At 43.9% G+C, this 19770-nt stretch overlaps 1 protein-coding gene across 1 annotated transcript; it reads right to left on the bottom strand.

Annotated features, from left to right (window-relative positions):
- Positions 1 to 8747: 8747 nt before the first annotated feature.
- Positions 8748 to 10443, bottom strand: LOC147733231 (uncharacterized). Its single transcript, XM_086958938.1, has 2 exons — positions 10023 to 10443; positions 8748 to 9748 (listed from the first exon to the last, which is right to left on the bottom strand). Exons 1-2 carry the CDS (start codon positions 10441 to 10443, stop codon positions 8748 to 8750), a joined length of 1422 nt encoding a protein of 473 aa, XP_086815064.1.
- Between the last annotated feature and the right edge of the window lie 9327 nt (positions 10444 to 19770).

Here is a 19770-nt window from a genome sequence, read left to right as displayed (position 1 = left end):
GCGGTTCTGAAGAGCTGTGGGGTTATGGTGCGAGGTCCTGTGTTGAGGATATCTATGTACAACAGTGGTTCAAAGGAGCAGTGAGGAGCTGCACTGGGGATGTGTCATGCAGTTCCAATGTGAGGGTGCGAGGCAATGCATCACACTGCATCAATTCTGCTTGGAACACACCTGGGCAGGCAGAACATCTTCAGGCCCACTTCCAAGAATCCAATCCTGGAGGGGCCACCACATGGGGGGTACCACTCACAGCAGATAGAGTCCAGGTACTGAATTCAAGGTCATCTAAATATTTCTGCCCCTGAGGGGGAAAGTCAACTACTGCTTGGAGTCACTAAGGTGATTCTAAGTTCAAGATACAGGTCCAGCCCTTCTCACTCACTCACTCAGGCAGCAGGTTAGCAGGACAGCAGCACAGCAGTCCTTCTGATTCATCCATATCTCCAGAGGTGTACTGAAGAATTGGGTCTGAGGGTCCACTATTTATCCTTGGTGCCAATGTTGAACTAGGAGAGGTTTCTAGATGGTTCCACCCACAGAGGTGTTTGGAATTTTCTTGCTCTATGCCCTGGAACCAGTGTAGTAGGTGATAGCTCTGCCCCAAATCAAGTCAGAGATGGGTCATCCTGCCAACAGCTATTGCCCCTTTGTCTTACAGTCTGGTAGAAATACACAAAGATGAACTGCTAGCTATATCTAGTCATGTGACCCGGGATACAGGCTGCAGGCACCAAATGGTTACAACAAGAAAATGGCACCTTAATAAAAGTAGCACTTTCCAAATTGCGACTTACTTTTCGACCATTCAAAAGGGGGTTACATTTCAATTCTTTAGACGCCAATCTCGATATTCTTCCTTCTCTCAATTGAAAGTCATCACTTATTAACTACAATAAGGTAACCTACTGCTATTCCGTGGGAGAGGCAGGCCTTACAGTAGTGAAAAACTGATTACAGGTTTTTCACTACAAGGACATGTTAAAGTTAAAAGTATATGTCCAGCTATGGATTGCCAGGGCCTGTCCTGTGGTGAAATATATGTATTAAAAAGGAAGGTTTGGGCCTGACAAAAGGTTTATTTTGCCAGGTCAAAATAACTGTTAAAACTGCACACACAGGCTGCAATGGCACACCTGAGACAAGTGTAGAGGGCTACTTAAGTGGGTGACACAATAAGCCCTGCAGGCCTACTAGCAGCATTTAATTTACAGGCCATGGGTACATATGGAACCCTTTTACCAGGAACTTATAAGTAAATTTAATGTGCCAACTGGATGTAAGCACCATGTTTAAAAGAGAAAGCACTAGCACTTTTGTATTTGTAAGCAGTGGTAAAGTGTGCAGTCCTAAGGGCAACAAAAATAAATTCAGCAAAATCAGGAGGAGTAAGGCAGCATGTTTGGGAGAAGACCACCCTAGGCTGACAGGTCTAACATGTCCCCCACCCAGCTGAAAGTGGATATAACTACCCAGCCACTGGGAGGTCCCTTTCCAAAGGTAGAAGAACATGGAGAGTCCATCAGCATTGGCCTTGGTCTGAGCCCAGGCGGTGTTCCACAATAAAGACCATTCCATTTAGGGCCATGGACCACCTCAACAGCTTGGGACTTTAACACCATGAGCAGTCTGAGAAGCCTTTGTCCCTCTAAAACTGGAAGTGAATTCCAAACAGGTATGGTCTTAGCTTCTTCAGAGCCCAGACCACAACAAATGCCTCCCTCTCTGTAGCACTCCATCTCTATTCTAGGGGAAGTAACCTTTAGAGGTATACTTTTATACTGGCCTCCAAAAGCCAAATTATCACTACAGGATATATTAAGCCCTTTTCTCGAAGCTAGCATACATTTCCCCAATTATACCATATTAGGAGACTTCAATTTACACTTAGAAAATATAGACGACAAAAGTATCAAAGACTTTACCGACATTATGTCAAGCTTCTCTCTCAATCAGCTAATTGATCAAGAAACGCATAAAGGAGGCCACACATTGGACGGAATATTGACCTCCAGTCCAAGGATAGCCATCTCAGAGGTACTGCCCGTTCCGTGGTCAGATCACAAAGCTATACTTTTTAGCCTTCAGGACTATGAACACGCAATAATACAAAATAATATCAAGACTACTAACACCTATCAGGCCTGGTCAAAGGTAGATACAGATGACATCCAGACAATACTTTTAGATACTAAACCAGATTTGCAACCAGACGTCAATGCTATGGTTTCAAAATTAGACAGCTGGATTAGGGACGCAGTCCACATAGCTGGACCAAAAAAAAGAAACTCCCTACCTAAAAGGAGGAGACTCATAAAACCTTGGTACTCAGAACTACTCAGAGAACAAAAGAAAACATGCAGAAGGGCAGAAAGGAAATGGAGATCAAGCTACGATGAATCCATGAAATCCGAATATGCCCACACTCTAGCTATTTATAAAGGGCTGATTCTTCAGGAAAAAAGTAAATATTTTACTAATAAGATTCTCGAGGCAGGAAACTCAAGTAGAGAGCTATTTAAAACAGTAAAACATTTAGCCACCCTTCCCGGAAACCCAAACAAATCGCTAGATCCAGATATTTGTAATATACTCGGAAAATTCTTCATCGACAAAGTCGATTCAGTCTTTCAAACTTTCTTAAACATTCCCAATAATCCCTCGGATCAACACAAGTCAGGGTGAATTTCAGCTTCTCCCCACCGACGGTGGAAGAAATTAAGCAGGAAATTAAGAATACCAAATAAGGAGCCCCTGCCGAACCATGCCCCCCAAAAGTATTCCATCTTATTATAGATCTAATATTGGAACAACTCAGTTTACTGTACTCCGAGATAATAGAATCAGGACTCTTTCCTAAATCTTGGAAGACTGCATCAGTACGGCCTTTGATGAAAAAAACAAATCTGGATCCAACAGAACCTGGCAACTATCGGCCGATCTCCAGATTGCCCTTCCTCTCTGAAGTACTGGACAGAATACTTAACAAACCAATCTCTAAGTATATCCTACAGAACAATTTCCTCGATCATTCGCAGTATGGCTTTATAGAGGGACATGGAACTGAAACTGGACTAATTACAGTCACAGAAGAACTTAGAAAATCCATAGATGCTGGAAAGAAGGCTGCCTTGATATTATTAGATCTATCGGCGGCCTTCGATACCATAAGCCACAAAATCTTAGCAGACCGACTAAAGAATCTAGGATTCCATGACACCTCTATCCGCCTTATGCAGTCATACCTGAGCAATAGGACATTTGTAGTTAAACTGGAAGGATCCACCTCCAAATCTTTTGACCTGCCATGTGGGGTACCTCAGTGCTCCTCCCTGAGTCCCACACTTTTTAACGTCTATGTGACCCCACTGGCAGAGATCATCAGACAAGGAGGTTTCTCGGCCACATCATACGCCGATGTCACACAAATAGTGGTCTCAGTCTCAGATAACATCGATGAAACTGCAAACCGCTTCAATGCCTGCATGATGAACATCAATAGGTGGATGCAAAAAACTGCTTAAAACTGAACGGGCAAAAAACGGAAGGCCAAAGACCCCTCTTTGGTCCCCCAGATAGTGGCCCAGTGAAATGGGAGAGTGTCCTGAACCAGTAAAAAAAGCTAAGAATTTAGGGGTAATTTTTGCTGAGATTAACCTTTGAGCACCAAATTAATAAACTCACATCAACCTTTTGGGGCATCCTTAAAATGATTTTAAAAAAATCAGTGTTTTATTCCACCCGATTCCGTGAAAACAGTTGTCACAGCTTTGGCCCTTTCATGGCTCGATTACGGCAATGCCTTATATGTCGGCATACAATCCCAGCTGCTGACTAAGCTTCAAAGGATGCAGAACACAGCCTTTATATTGATCCTCAATATACCAAAACATCAATCAGTATCACATCGGCTGAAGGAACTCCACTGGCTCTCTGTGGACAAGAGGATAGCGTTCAAGTCCCAGTGTCTAGCACTCAAAGCAGGATAGGTATTGGGTCCCCTCTATTTAAGAACCCAACTAAAAAAATACACCCCTGCCAGAAACTTGAGATCCTCACAGGCACTTTTACTAAGCACTCCCAGACACAGGCAGGTCCTTTGGGTAGGCAGGATTTTCATATTAGGAGCAACGAGAATCTGGAACTCCCTGCCGCTACAACAAAAAAACTGCAAATCACTACTCAAATTTAGGAAACACCTAAAAACATGGCTATTCAATAAATAGAAGAAATCATACATTAACAAAGCAATCGTGGTTTTCTTTTCATCAGCTGGACATTAGCGCCAAGACACCTTCGGGTAATCGAGCGCTTAACAAGTCTCAAATCCAATCCAATCCTACTGATAAAGGCTACAGGTTGGTCGAGGCCCTCCCCTTTTAACTGTGCTAAGACAGCCCCTATGCCATGCTCTGAAGCATCCATCTGCACAATAAATTCCTAGGAAAAATCAGGCGCCCTGAGCATAGGTGCTGTACACAGGGCCTACTTGAGGTAATTGAAGGCTTTCTGGCAGGCCTCTGTCCAGATGACCTTTTTGGACTGCTGGTTGGAAGTCATCTCATTGAAGGGGGCAACTATGGTGCTATATACCTTAACAAACCAACTGTAATATCCAGTGAGATGCAGGAAGGCACTAACCTTAGATTGAGTTTTGGTGCGTTGCCAGGCCAGGATGGTCTCAATCTTGGCCTGGAGTGGCTGCAACTTGTCCTGCCCTCCAATTAGCCCAGGTACACCAATGTACCCTGCCAAATCTGGCACGTACTGGCCTCGATAGTCAGACCAGCCTAATGCAGGGCCTAAAGCACCTACTGCAGGTGATATCGTTTTTCCACCCAGGTGGTATTGGAGACAGCTATGTCATTTAGGTAGGCAGCACAAAATGCCTCCTTCCCCAGTAGGGGAAGGTGGCAATGACATTTTTTAAGCCAAAGGGCATCAACTGAAACTGGTAGTGGCCCTCTGGAATGGAGAATGCTGACCTCTCAATCAGAGCAATCTGCCAGTACCCTGATGTAAGATTAAAGGTACTGAGGAACTTAGTAGCACCCAACCTGTGGATGTGCTCATCAGCTCAGGGAATGGTGACAGAATATATTCCTCACAGAACCTAAGCTCTAGGACTGTGCCAGATGGGGCACCTTCGGCACCAACACAACGGAGCCGAACCAGGGAGTTCTACTAGTGCTACCATCTTGGAGAATGCGTCCTTGATAGTATCCCGCACCTTGTTCGTCAACCTGTAAATTGTGCTTTTAACAGGTGTACTGTCTCCAGTATCTATGTCATGGGTACACAAGTGTGCAAACCCAAGACAGAGAGAGAACAGTGAGGCAAACTGAACCAATCATTGGTGACATTTCAAGTGCAGTCCTTGAGCAACAGTATGGGATAAGTTGATACCCTCTATTGACTCATCATGCTTCTTATAAGACAAGAGTCAGGGAGAGTTTCACTCTTCACTTCCACCACATCATATAAAATAAACGCATTCAAATGCAAGCCACATGTATAAATAAAACAGAACTTCAAGTAAAAAATTCACATTAAGGCAAAGACATGTTAAGTACACATTGCCAAACAACATTCTCATCCAATTTTTTTTTTAAAGTTTGTTTGTACAATTCAGTAGCAGAAGTCCTTTATCCGCAGTAGAATTTTTAAGATAAAAATACGTATCCACTAAAAATCAAAAGATCCCCAAAAATACCAAACTATTAGTAAAAATATAAAAATTCATCAAACCAGACTATATGAAATTCATCAGCACTCTGCAAAAGGGAAAACATTTTGCAAAATAAAATAACCACTCCAGGAGACATGCACAAAATTGTGAAAAACAAAATGAATAGTTGGTAAACAAAAAATCCCAACTCATCATACTTGTTAATCAACATAAAATACAGAGCAAGCTCTATCTAAAAATAATGTTTCCATGATGATACGAAACATCTGAAACAAGACAGCACAAAAACCTACTTTCACAACAAACAAAAATACACAAGTCATAATATAGCACTAATAACTCTTAGAATATAACATAAAAACCTAAACTAGATATACATAACAAACAGTTTGCTCTACCGCAGGTGCAATACAAAACTGCAACAAGTAAATAAAACCATACTAACGTACAATACCTAACTTAAACTACCTTAACTAAAAATTGCCATAAAAGTAAAAAATTCCACATTTGATAAGAGACACCATTTTCAAGGGAATAATCAGTCCTGAGAATTTCAACGTGAACGAAAATTAAGTACGGTATTGGGCCTGCCTGATGATATAGAATCCTACTGCATTCACTGTCGCTTCCTTCCTCACAAACTAGTCCTTTGGCGGCAGCAGGCAGATGGATAACAGGGGGCAAAATCTCTAGACCAGGCAAAAGCAGTCAGATCTTAATGAAAACTCAAGTTGAGTAGTTACCACATTCTTGAATAAAGTACCAATTAGATGCGGAGTGGGTTCTGTGCAGCTGACTACTTCAAGCCCAACCAAACCTGCCACATGATGGACCAACAAACAGGCTTATAGAAAAAAGCCAGCAGCCTGTCCCCATAAGGGATGAGATAACACAGGCTTCGCACTTCCCAGGTCACAGCCTGCAACAGTGGGATGGATGAGGGCTACATCTTTCTTGTGCGTTGGTGACGTATCTATGAAGGGAGGAGCTCTTCTGTGAAGAGATCTGACTTCCTCCAGTTCTGTTGTCAGCTAACAATTAGATGCATGGGTTTGAAACTAGGCAGCAGTGTGGTCCCTTGGAACAGAGCTCGCCACATGGGTTGCAACAATGAATCTTCATATGTGCTCAGTCAGCATGCTTTAGATTGTGGCAGGCTTTGTCAAGTCAAGTCAAGTCAAGTCAAAACCACTTTATTCGATTAGTTAAATTCATAAAAGTGCACATTCAAATCACACAATTCATAAAATACATACAGGGCCCGATGTAGGTAGGCCTTTACCGATCGGTAACGGCCGAAAATACCGATTTTCGGCCCTTACCGATCGGTAACCAGCCATCGAGATGTATGGCGATGAAATTTGTCCGAATCGGTATATATATACCGAATCGGTTTACTTACCGAATCAGAAATAATCCGATTTGGAAATACACCGATTCGTTAAAAGAACGAATCGGTAACATACCGATTCGATAAAAATACCGAATCGGTCCATGTACCAATTCGGTAGTGACACCGAATTGGTAAAAATACCGAATCGGTCCATGTACCGAATCGGTAGAGACACCGAATAGGTAATTATTCCGATTCGGATTATTTACCGAATCGGTAGAGTTACTGAATCGGTAACTTACCGATTCGGACAGGGCAAAACTCTGATTGAGATGTAGGGAAGAACAGGAATACCGATTTTGCCTCAAATTCGGTATTTCAAATTCGGTATTTACCATGGATTACAATCAGGTAGTAACCAACTGCAACCTATAAAAACAGACCCAAAATGCATTGCAATTTGCAGGATGGCGGCATTTTATGTCATTGCAAGGCGGCTACGGCTACAGCAGGAAGGAGAGAGGGAATGGCAAAGAGAGGAACAGGTCTACAGACAGAGGATCACCCTGTTCATGCTCACAGAGGCAGAGATCCTACAGAGGTACAGGCTGGACTCAGACACCATTCTTGAGCTCATCAGGGACCTCAAACCACTGTTAGACCACCCCACCCCAAGGGCACACGCCATCCCAGCGCACGTGCAGGTGCTATGCAGCCTACACCTGCTTGCGTCTGGCAGCTATCAAAGTGGAGTAGCTGCGGCAGGAGGGGTGGATGGACCAATACATATCTTTCCCTGCAACCCATGCGGAACTGGTACAAACAAAAGCAGACTTTTACCAGATGGCACAATTCCCCCAAATCATCGGCTGCATAGATGGCACGCACATTCGGATTTGCCCCCCTGCTGACATAGAATACATACACCGCAATAGGAAGTCTACGCACACCATCAATGTGCAGGTGATCTGCAATGCGAAGTGCACCATCACAGACCTGGTAGCAAAATTCCCAGGGAGTACCCACGACTCCTACATTTTACAACACAGCGGCATCTATGCACGGCTGACGGCTGGGGAATTTGGTGAAGGATACCTGCTAGGTGAGACACATCATCAGACCCCCATAACACAAAGTAGCAATGTAAAATACATGTATGCATGTGAGTAATGTTACCCCTTTTCCTTCTAGGCGACAGTGCATATGCCCTCCGCACATTCATACTCACCCTCTACCTCAACCCCTCTACACCCAGCCAAAGGAGGTATAACCGGGCCCACAAAAGCACAAGGAATGTAGTAGAACGGACCTTTGGCATCTGGAAAAGCAGATTCAGATGCTTGCACAAGAGTGGAGGTGCAAGGCAGTATACCCCTATCACCTGCTGCAAGATCATAGCTGTCTGTGCAATGTTGCACAACCTTGCGGTGAAGAAGGGCACTGAGGTGGAGTTGTCAGACTACGAGGACCATGACGACGACGTTGCTGTGCCACAAACACAACCTGCTGGGGTGTCTACGCCAAGTGATGGCAGATACAGATGTGAGGAGGTTACAGACAACTATTTCTGAGTGAGTACAGATGCACTGACAAGTCAATGGATGTTTGAAAACAAAAAGATTTAATAATGTTGCTACAACGTTACTGCACTGATGTGCAACAAATGAAAAGGTAAACAAACAGTGGGAAATGTTAATTGTCCGGGTTGCCTCACCCGCCCTGGCAGTCTTACTTTTTGCTGCGCTTAGCAGACCCACTAGGATGTGGCTCACCCCCTTCTGTGTGTCCAGCAGCCTCAGCGGAGCGCCTGCTGCTCCGGCGCGGCTCAGACACTGCGCTGGCCGGGCTGCTGTGGCTGCTGCTGTCCCCAGCCTCGCCCAGGTCCAGGGCAGGATTTGACGCTGTGTTCGATATTATCAGTGCCTCCATGGCAGTGGTAATGCGGGCCATGCCCCTAGTCACCTCTGCCGTGTTCTGGATGAGGCAGTCCTCCATGTTCGCCCCATGGCGGCATAGCTGGGCGGTTGCAGCAGCAAGGCGGTTGATAGCCCTATTCTGCACGCGGGCATCCCTGCGCCTACAGTGCTCGTGTTCCTCCATTTTATTGCACAGCTGGGTGATGTCAGTGGTCATTCGCCCAAGACCTGTTGCTATGTCCTTGTTGCTATCAACAAATGTCTTGAATCCCTGTGTCATCTCCCCCATCTGCAGGTTGTGCACCCGCAATTGGCGCTGGCAAGCCAAGATTGATTTTGCCTGCATCCTCTGGATCCTGACCATACTCCCCTCCAGCCCTTGGAACACGCTGCCCTCCCGTGCTGGAAGAGCACTGATGGATGTGCGTGGCCTCCGCGGATTGCTGCTGCCCTGCTGTGTGGGCTTGGGTGCCACAGGTATTACAGGGTTGGTTGCTGGAGCCTGACCCGCTGCTCCCTTCATGATGTTTAATGGAGCAAAAATTATCCTCCTGGCAGGAGATGTGGCAGGTGCAGGGTGGCTCTGTGGTGGTGAGTTCTCCGGGGAGAACTGCAATGGGGGCGTTAGAGACAGTCGGGGGGAGTTGGGAAATGTGAGGGTATGTCCAGTGTCTTCCTCATTGCCCAGGGCACTGCTGTTCTCCTCCTCCTCCTCCTGTGCTGGTACACTGGTGCTTGGCCCTGCCACCGCACTGGCTGATGGTGCTGGAGCTGGAGCTGGTGTAGCTGCTGCTCCCCCGCCTGATGGTGCCCCTAGGTATAAAGAAGCATTTGTGAACTGAGTGCTAATGTATTACAGTCACTACAATTAAAGCATTGCACATCTCATTTCAAATACTTTGATTCAGTTTTACAGTTCCTTTTATTATGCTTCTGCACTGGCAATTTTTACTACTTTTGCTGACTACATTTACCATGATGCATTGCTCATGTCTGTTGCTAGCAGTACTGGGCTCGGGTTTGGCTGTGCATTGGGGCTAAAGGGGAGGTGTCTGGTAGGGTGTGTCAAGATGCGCATGCTTCTTACCTTTAGCTGTAGCTCTGGATGAGCTGTCAAGGTCCCCAACTCCCACCACACTCTCTCTCTCAATGGTGGTCGACACAAGCTCCTCCAGGTCTGTGAGGGGTGGCGCCGGGTTCCTGCCTCCACCAGTAACTCCTGCCTGCTTGTGCAGCTCGGCCAGTTTCCTCTTGGTGAGGCTGCGAATGTCGTAAAACCTCTTCTTGAGGTCGTCCAGGCTCCTGGGGGTGACACCAACTGCGTTCACTCTCTCCCCTATTTCACTCCACAGCTTCCTTTTGGTGCTCCCTGGGACAGTGAGGGACAGCCTCCCAAAAAGCTGCCTGTGTACCCTCACCACCTCCTCCACCAAAACTTGCAGCTCAATGCTGCTGAACTTGGCCTTCCGCTTGTGCTCAGCCTTCTGGCTCTCAGAGCTGCTTGCCATGTTTCACAGAGATCTGGATAGTGCTGCCACTGCTGCTCACTCTGAATGCTCAGCTCAGGCTGCCTCTCCAGAAAGTTCTAATTAGTTGCACCTGCCTGGGTAGCCACTCCCTGCTAGGGTGGGGGAGGGTGGTTCCACCTCATTGGCTGATGTCATTAGTTTCAGTTTTACTTGCTCGCCGAATCGGCATTTACCGATTCGGTATTTACCGATTCAGCTAATACCGATTCGGCTACTACCGATTCGGTAAATACTTACAATGCGTTCCTATGGGCCTTTTGGCCCATGGGGGTGTATTGCTATTACTGATTCGGTATTTGCCGAATCGGTATTCGCCGATTCGGTAATTACCGATTCGGTAAATGCCGATTCGGTACGTATCGAATCACAATACCGATTGCTACCGAATCAGTATTTTTCCGATTTTTTTTTCCTACATATCATTTTCCGATTTCAAAATACCGAATCGGTATACATCGGTATTTTAAAATCGGTAAATGCATTTTACCTACATCTGGCCCACAGAGTGTTAGAAGATATTAAAAATTGCAGAAATAATAGAAATGTATAAGTTTTTTTAAAAATACGGTTTAGAAAAAGCAAAGTTCATCCTTCAGACATATTTGAACATCTTAATTTTTTCAACCGGACAGCTGCTACAAAATAGCTTGCAATATTAAAGATGTTCCAGGGGTTGTCCAACAGTTGTAAATAAAATAAAGCAGGCTTAGCCTGTAAAAGCCCCTTCCCTTTTAATAGCGGAGTTATAAATGACCGCAGAATGTAAAATGCATGGTATTTTGGATTGAGCTGCTGTCGCAATTACAAAGTGCTGTATCCTCAGGCTTACTCCACCCTTGAAAAGATTACAACAAAAAATGAATCTGGTTAAGACGGAATCTAGTTAGCAACCAGCGATGGTATGGCCTTGTTACTAGCTTTCGGTAGGGCTCAATGGATGGTGATGTAACTATTAGAAAATGAGCTCTAACAAGTGTTTTTTTTAGTTCCTCACCCTCCCGTTCCTGGGACCTTAGGGACAGGAATTGCTCTTTAACCCAACTGATGTCCCCTTTAACGATACCCTCCGGTTTTTCAAAAATATCCGGGCGCCCAAGTTTCACAAACATTGTTTTGATATAAAAGAGCCACTGTATTTCATTCCCCTTTTCTAGCCTAACACAGTCTTTTAAAATCCGTCGGTTTAATATTAATTCTGGGTTAAGCCAGGTTTTTAGCCAGCAGATAAGGAGGGCCAAGCTAATCTGGTCACAAAGATACCCCAACCCCAGCTCCTGGTGGGTAGCAAATGTAGGTGTAGATTGGGGAATAGATAAGAGAGAGCGAAAAAAAAATATTTTCCACCTTCTGGACCTCTTCCACTTGTTTATACCCCCATACAGCTGCGCCTTAAAGCGCTATTGCCAAGCATTTTTCTTTATAGATAGAGAGAATCGCCTCACAGGGCTTTCCCACTAACCGTTGTGCAAAACGTAGTACTGCTGATGTTGATCTTCCAAAGGCAGCTTTTTTTGCTAAAAACTGGGGAGCCCAGGAGCAGCAGTCATCAAACATGACCCCCAGGTAGGTAAAAACCCTCACCCTTGTAACCTCCGCCCCCTTGCAAAAAAAAGTCCTTACTTTGTTGTTGCGTAACCCCATGGACATTGTATGGGATTTTGCGATGTTAACTACCAGATCCAGAGAGTCCATGAACTCCCCGAAGGAGTTCAATAGTCTCTGTAGACCTATCGGGGTGCGAGCTAATAGGACGGCATCATCCGCGTATAGTAGAACTGGGATGGTGCGGTCCCCTATACACGGGACGTTCAAAGTAGCAGTGTCCAGGGATTTATCTATGGCGTTATTATACAAAGTAAAAAGTAGAGGAGCCAGGATGCACCCTTGTCTGACCCCTCTACCAGATTTAAAGTGTCTTGTGCAGGTACCCTCATGAGACATCCTAACGGATGCTAGTAGATCCCGATGTAGATCTGCTAGGAAAAAGACCAGGCAGGGATCAATCCCCATGTCTTTTAAGAGCGTCCACAGCTTTGATCTGTTTACCAGATCAAACGCTGCGGATAAATCCATGAAACCTAGATAAATAGACCCCTTGGATGCTACAGTGTATTTATTGATTAATAAATACAAATTAAGGCACTGATCTACAGTACTTCTGCTGGATTTAAATCCATATTGGAGGTCAGACAGGATTCTATTGTCTGTTACCCACTCTGACACCTTGGACAAAATAACTTTACCCAAAATTTTGACGGAGAAATCTATTAGAGAAATGGGCCTGTAACATCTCGGATCCCCTCTCTGCCCTTTTTTAAATACAGGAATAATAATAGAGTGGGACCAAGAAGCAGGGAACTCATAAGAAACAAAAGAATAAAAAACATTTGTTAAAATTTTAGCCCACAATTTGGGGTTACTTTTATAAAGTTCGGCAGGAACGCCATCTGGGCCTGGAGCCTTATTACTTGTAGAATCATTTATTGCTCGCTCCACATCCTCAACATTGAACACTAGTCTAGGAGAAGAGGAGCTGCGGGTAGGAGCTACAAATGGATCAAATATCTCGTTACTCGCATATATACTTTCAAAGTGAGTCAACCACTCTTCTTCTGGGATATTTATTTCCAATAAGCCATTCTCTTCCCCTGAAAGCAGTGGGCTATTAACAATTGACCAACACTTTGAACTGTCCTTTAAAACTTCTTTAGTCATCAAACTTTCCCAAGCCTCTGTTTTAATTTAATTTTTACGGTTTTGTAAAATTTGTTTATATTCTTTTCCTAGGCTGACTATCAGGGCTTTATCCCTGGGTTTAATTTTCAGCGATTTTTGGGATTTTGATGAGCCCTCGAACATTTAGAGTCAAACCATCTTTTTACTTGATTAAGTTTAGGCCTGGAGGGGACGGTTAATTCTAGAGCAACCTGTTTACAGATTGATTCAAAGGCTACAACAGTTTCCCCTTCCATAGTAGAGCAATCGATACATTTTAGAATTTCGTCGTTGACCCTTGAACTCAGGCTATCAAAAAAATGCTTCAGGACAATTTTGGCCCATTTTAGCCTCCTCCCTTGATCTTGGGTTCTGATGTTACTAGGACCTTTATTTGCTGTGGTATCTATGAGGTCAAAACCATTGTCCAGTATTAATATCACCGGGTTGTGATCACTGAACGGGGAGTATATAGCGTTATAATAAAATACATGCCCTAATAAAGCAGGAGATAAGAATATAAAATCAATAATCGTCTCACTTTCTCTACCCTTGAATGTTGCGACCCTCTCCTTAATATCAAAGAAGCTTGGTTCATAGAGGGCAGCATATGTCTAAAGCTCTTCAAGAGCCTCCCCCTTTTGTGTGTGTTCAAAATTTGGTGGCGATGCATGGGTGGGACCATGATTTTCCTTAATTCGGCAATTAAAATTACATAAATGAATATTAAAATCACCCATAAGAATAAAATAAACAAAAGTGGTTTGCTGTGCTTAATATATTTCTAAAAACCATGTCAAATTGCAGAGATGTTCATTAGAATGCTCACTATCCTCAGAATTATAAAAGTTAATTATCAAAGTTTTAAGACTATTCGAGGTAGTGAGCTCCGCTATTAGACAATTTGGGGAGGCAGAATCTAGAATTGTTAATACACCCTTCAATCCCACTGAAATGAGGAGCATCAACCCCCCCTTAGCTCTCTATGACGCAATCCCCTTTAATTACCTTTTGGGTACTCCCTAACCAACCACCCCGACTTGCCATTATGATGTTTGAGGAGATTTCAGTGCCGCCAGAGCAATTTTGATTACACCATTTTTTAGTAGTCGCTAAGAGGGCATCTGTAGATTCAATTTCTCCCTCCACTAACGGAGGAATTCTTATTAGAACTACCACCAATGGGGCTGCTTCAGGGGGTAGATTAGTACTTGGTTGAATAACAATTTTATTCCTGGGCTGTTGATCCGGGTCTAACCCCTGACACCTAGATGGAGCTGGCTTGCTTTGCAGCTCCGATATTCTAGTTTGGTTACTCTGTGGTTCCTCATCCCCATTTTGATCAACATGTCCCCCAGTCAAGCTGTGTCCCTGCCTGGGCTTTTCGACCAACAAGGGACGTCTTACCCTGTGCCCTTCAGCTTGAGCCCCCATTTTCTCTGGGGCTGGGTTGGGAGGACATGAAGGGGGCCCAGATATATGAGCCGACCCTGAAACACAATTATGCAAATTTAAAACTGTGTTAATCCGCTCACATTTTTCTAAAAGAGTAGCAACACAAGTGTTCAGGGTATCAAAAATGTCCTTGGCTATACTGGTTAGAGAAAACTCGAACCGGGAGGTAAAAAATTCCTCCATCATGTCCCGTACAGTGGACTCTATAGTGCTTGCTGTGGCTGGCCCACGAATCTGTGTGGGATGTTTTGGCTCTTTTTCCCGCTTGTTGGATCTTTTCGGAGCTTTCTTTGGGACGGTACTATGTTTCTTAATTTGGCCTTTATGGTTTAATATCTGAGTAAGTGAATTGCTGGGATCATTATTTGCAGGGGATTGTGCTCTAATCAGGGCACCAACAAGATCTGTTTTCTGTACACCAGTTAGATTGTTAATGATTACCTGGGGTTCCAAGGGGACAGGGATTTCCAGGGTAGTATCCAGGGGGAGGGTACCTGTTACTAGAGCGGTGATCGGCTCCAGCCCAAGTTCCCTCTCTGCGGATTCAATTTCTGATGTTAACACTCCTAGGGGCTTTAGCCTTTACTCCCCCCTGGTCCTGAGAAGTATGTAATTTCTGCTTACCCATGCTTGAGTTTCACAATGAAGAGGGGGGACCCGGCCTGGCCTCTTCTGGCCCATGATGGCCACAGATGGCCTGCCCTTTGCCCTGGCTTAACCCGGCGCTGTCCGCGCGTGTACCGTGGCACGGGAGGCGTTCCGTTGTTTAATAGCGCCTCCGGGCGCAGGCGGTGACATCCCGGGTGCGCCGATAGTCTCCGGCGCACCTGGATACGGAGTCTTTGGCAGGCAGTACGAGGAAAGCTGCGGTGTTGTTCCGGCCGTTGTCCTCACGGCGCTGGACAGGTAAGCTGCAGTGTAAAAGCATTGGCCCTCACGGCAGGAGTGTCAAGAACTGCAGGCTAGCGTGATTTGCCCCCTCACAGAGCGCTCAGCGCTCCGCTGTTGAATAGCGCCTCCGGGCGCAGGCGGTGACGTCCCGGGTGCGCCGATGGACCCCGGGGCACCTGTGATATGGAGTCTTTGGCCGGCAGTATGAGGAAAGCTGCAGTGTTGTTCCGGCCGTTGCCCTCACGGTGCTGGACAGGTAAGCTGCAGTGTAAAAGCTGTTGCCCTCACGGCGGGAGTGTCAAGAACTGCAGGCTAGCGTGATTTGCCCCCTCGGGCTGTGGATTAGCTAGCTCTCATTATAATTTTGGCTCTGGTTGCCTTCATTTACCCCTCAATAGTACCCCATATACTGTAATCTCTGTATGTGACCCTCCATTGCCGGTAGGGGCAATTGAGGACAGCAAAGTCTCAACAACAAAGCAGCCCAATGGTGCACAATCTTTGATGACATTTCTTATTGAGGAGGGCAACTGCGTTGTTTTAAATTTCAGAGATCCAGAATTTGTAGGGTTAAATTTGATGTGTGCGAATAATATGGTTTTTAATTCAGGTAAAATAAAGGCATGTTGTCTGGATTGTTTTTTACCCTCCACAACTTGATTTTAGGTCCCAATTCCATTCACAGAAATCCTTTTAGAGCAAAACAGCACCCAAAGGCCCATTTCAACCCAGCTTTTTTGTTGGCCCTTTTACTTATGTAAATAGATTTGAAGTTCTATCAGGCTTAGCAGACCCGGATTGACGACCACAGCCAGACGTTTTCACAGTTCTAGGAAATGAGTTTAGAGGAGTGAAAGCCTTATCAGGGGTTGTACAAATAGGGAAGCAATCAGTGCCTAATGGCAAAGTGCCAATTCTTCCTCAAAGTATCGAAGTGCCCAGTCTGGCTCAAAATGATGACCCCCGCTTTGCAGCTTTATCTTGCAATATTGCAGGGTTAACTTGAAAATGAGTAATGTTGATTGGATGAATTTTGTCTCAGGTTTTGACCACAGGAGACATGGTCAACATTGGATTTTCATATAAATGGGTTTTGTTATTTTTGTAACCCAGCTATTCATACCACCCTTGGTACAGTGAAGGTTGGATTGGGAATGCTTTTGGCTGTGAAACATGCTTTGGTAAAAAACAAAAGTAATTTGTTCTTCCCCATGGTACCATATAGTATTACTATCTAATTTAAATTCGTTATATTTGTTAATTGTAAATTATTATATTAACATTTTTGATAATCGAAATTCTCAGATAGCTGATGATCTGCAAGAAGAAATTAGAAAAATGTCATCTATGAGGTCGCCATTAGGTATATTATGGTTTGGTGATTTTAATTATACTCTTTGTAAACTTATTTGGACTCGTGTTTGTAGGCAGGATGATAAGGATGGTCAACCACTATAGCATTCTAACCATTCTGTTTCTAGCAAAGCTCTAAAAAAAAAATGTGACATCCAATACATTTTTTTAGATGATTGTGTAAAAAATCTGACAGGGATTGCCCGACCTTTGTAGGGTGTGGGCACGCACGGGTAATAGATTTTATTTTAATGTCTAGAAATGTTATTGACATAGTTGAGGATTATGAAGTCATTCCCCATTGTTATAGTGACCATAATCCCGTAACAGCGACTTTTATAGTGCAAACAAGGAAAACCCAATTGCAAAACGTCCAAATAGGTTCTAACGCCAATCAAGGTGTTAGGCTTATAATCATTGAAACATTTGAGCTTGTTAATAGCTGTTTGTGCTATGAGAACCTACCAGCTGCTTCTATTGTCCGGGGGTTAGAAAACCTGTGCGCAGTCATTTCTTCTAAATCTAGGGTGAAACCTCATTGTCATAAAGAGAAGCCTTCAATACTGTGGTTTAATAGAGCTAGTAAGAAAGCCCACAAACATTTAAAAGGTGCTGTCTTGGCCATCCCACGTGATATAGATTTAGTCAGGACCCTGAGAAAGCATTATAAAGTTATGATTAACCAAAGAAAAGAAGAGATAAGGTTAGAGGCCTGGTCAGATTTGGAGGGATTGGGGCCTCAAAGATAAGAAAAGGTTTTGAGACATCGTTAAGCGCACGTTTTTTACAGAGGTCTCCTCTAACAAAATTGACTCATTAATTCTTGAGGAATCATGGGTGGCACATTTTATGAAAATATTTAACCCTGCAAATAAGGTGGGTGCTCTGGTTGATCATGAATTTGAAGAGTCCCTCTACATGGAACAAACAATTCTATTCAGTAACTCTATTACTAGTAGTAGAGGTGGAAAATGCAATTGCTCAATGCATTTGCTTAAAGATATCGGGCCCTTTTTAAAGAAAACCGAACCTTGTGGGCACCAATGTTGACAAACATCTTTAGAGTCGTTATATTGGGACCCATGCCAGCCTCATGGAGAGAGGCTAAAGTAGTCCCTGTGTTTAAAAAGGGCGATACAAATTATTTGGCTGCTAAAGATCAATCTCATTGATTGATTCTACAGTAAATAGGATCCTCTTGGCTCGACTAGAAGACTGAGCTGCTGTAAATAACATACTATCAAAAACACAGTACGGTTTCAGACGAGGAATGGGTACTGTAGAAGAGTGCCTTAATCTATCACTGGTTATCAGTAAATACACCAAGTCCATGAAGAGCCCTTTACATCTTCGCTCCATGGATTTGCGGTGCGCTTTTGATATGGTCAACTGTGATAGATTGTGGGCATTTTTGTGCAAAATAGGGGTCGAGAAACCATTAGTTGCCCTGTTACGTAGCTTGCACCATGGTACCTCAGTTAGAGCCTGGATGGGGAGAAATCGAGATCCATATTGTCACCTGAAGGGGTTCGTCAGGGTTGGATTCTGGCCCCATTTCTATATCTTATATACACTAATGGAGTAGAGGCCCAGCTGTTGGGGGAAAACATTGGTTATCCTAAAATTAGCCCTAATTTATCCCAACGCTCCTATATGCTTGATGACGCAGTCCATATTGCAAGGACACCAAATAGCCTACAGAAATCCCTCGATGCCTTTGTTAGTTTTATTAAATCTCTTGACCTGAAGGTTTATTATAAAAAATCGAATGTCATGATCTGTGGCCCTGAACAAAGTCCAGAACCTTCATGGTTCAGGGGAATAGAATTACTAAGGTAAATAGATTTTCTTATTTAGGACTAGTTTTTAAAAAACAGCTATAATGGGACAACCTACTCAGGGTTAGATCTTACAATAATTGCTGACACACAATAAAGCAAAATGTTTAACGATTGCTTCATATGGAGTGGGTGTTTGGGGCTATAGCAACTTTTCAAAGCTCCAGTTTGTGGAAAATAATTTTATCAGAAGACTTTTAATGGTCCCGAAAGGAACATCAACTATTTTTTGCCATTCTGAACTGGGTTTGGAAATAATGGAGGACAGGACAGACTTGCGCTTGCGCCTTTGTTGTTATGGGCAAAGGTTTGAATACTCCTGAATTAGAGTTCACAGGAGCAATTATCCTAGACTGTCTCTCCATGTCTAATTCTAATAGTATTCCATGGATCAGGTGCTTGAAACTAACCTTTCAAGAGTTAGGATTAATTGATCTTTTTAATAATCCAGCTTCAATGCCGGACAAGTAAAACCAATGATTAAAACCGCTTATGCAGTAAGGGCTAATGCATTTCATACGCAAGTTTTGAGTCAGCAGTGTTTTGTGGATCATGTGGTTTACTAACTAACCAACCTCTACTTTGTGCGAACAGAGAGAATTGGTCCTGTTGTCAGGACTCAACAATTAGAAACAAATTAGAAACAAAGTTCATAAGGATAAAATGAAGATTTATACGTCAATCTGCATCAGTACATATGATAATAGCCAGGCTGGCTATTAACATATGTACTGAACCAGATTGACTTATAAATCTTCTTTACAAGGGAAAACCTGGTGTTTGACCTTCATTTCATCCTTATGAACTTTGTTTCTAAGTGTTGAGTCCTGACAATAGGACCAATTACTGTACAGTATAAGCGTGTGCACAGGACTTGTTTCTCTTCCAACCTCTATTTTACCTGCCTTTTACTAGGACTCAGCAACATAGATTTTGTTTAACTAGATTTCTTCTCTCTTTGGTGCACTTTCTGGTAGCTTTTCCACAGCAATATAGCTGGTCTGATAACCTTGTCACGTGGCCATGTAATAATATGACAAGAAAAAGAGCACTT

This window comes from Lissotriton vulgaris, chromosome 2_1 (genome assembly GCF_964263255.1).
Source record: "Lissotriton vulgaris chromosome 2_1, aLisVul1.2, whole genome shotgun sequence".
Lineage (NCBI taxonomy): Eukaryota > Metazoa > Chordata > Amphibia > Caudata > Salamandridae > Lissotriton > Lissotriton vulgaris.
This window is presented reverse-complemented; position numbering and strand designations above follow the sequence as displayed.

Bases quoted from the DNA above. Each gene is read 5' to 3' on its own strand.
- LOC147733231 (XM_086958938.1), bottom strand. From the start codon at position 10,443: ATGGCAAGCAGCTCTGAGAGCCAGAAGGCTGAGCACAAGCGGAAGGCC. The intron at 9,749-10,022 runs GTAAGAAGCATG...CTTTATACCTAG, and splicing joins ATCCAGAGCTACAGCTAAAG to GGGCACCATCAGGCGGGGGA.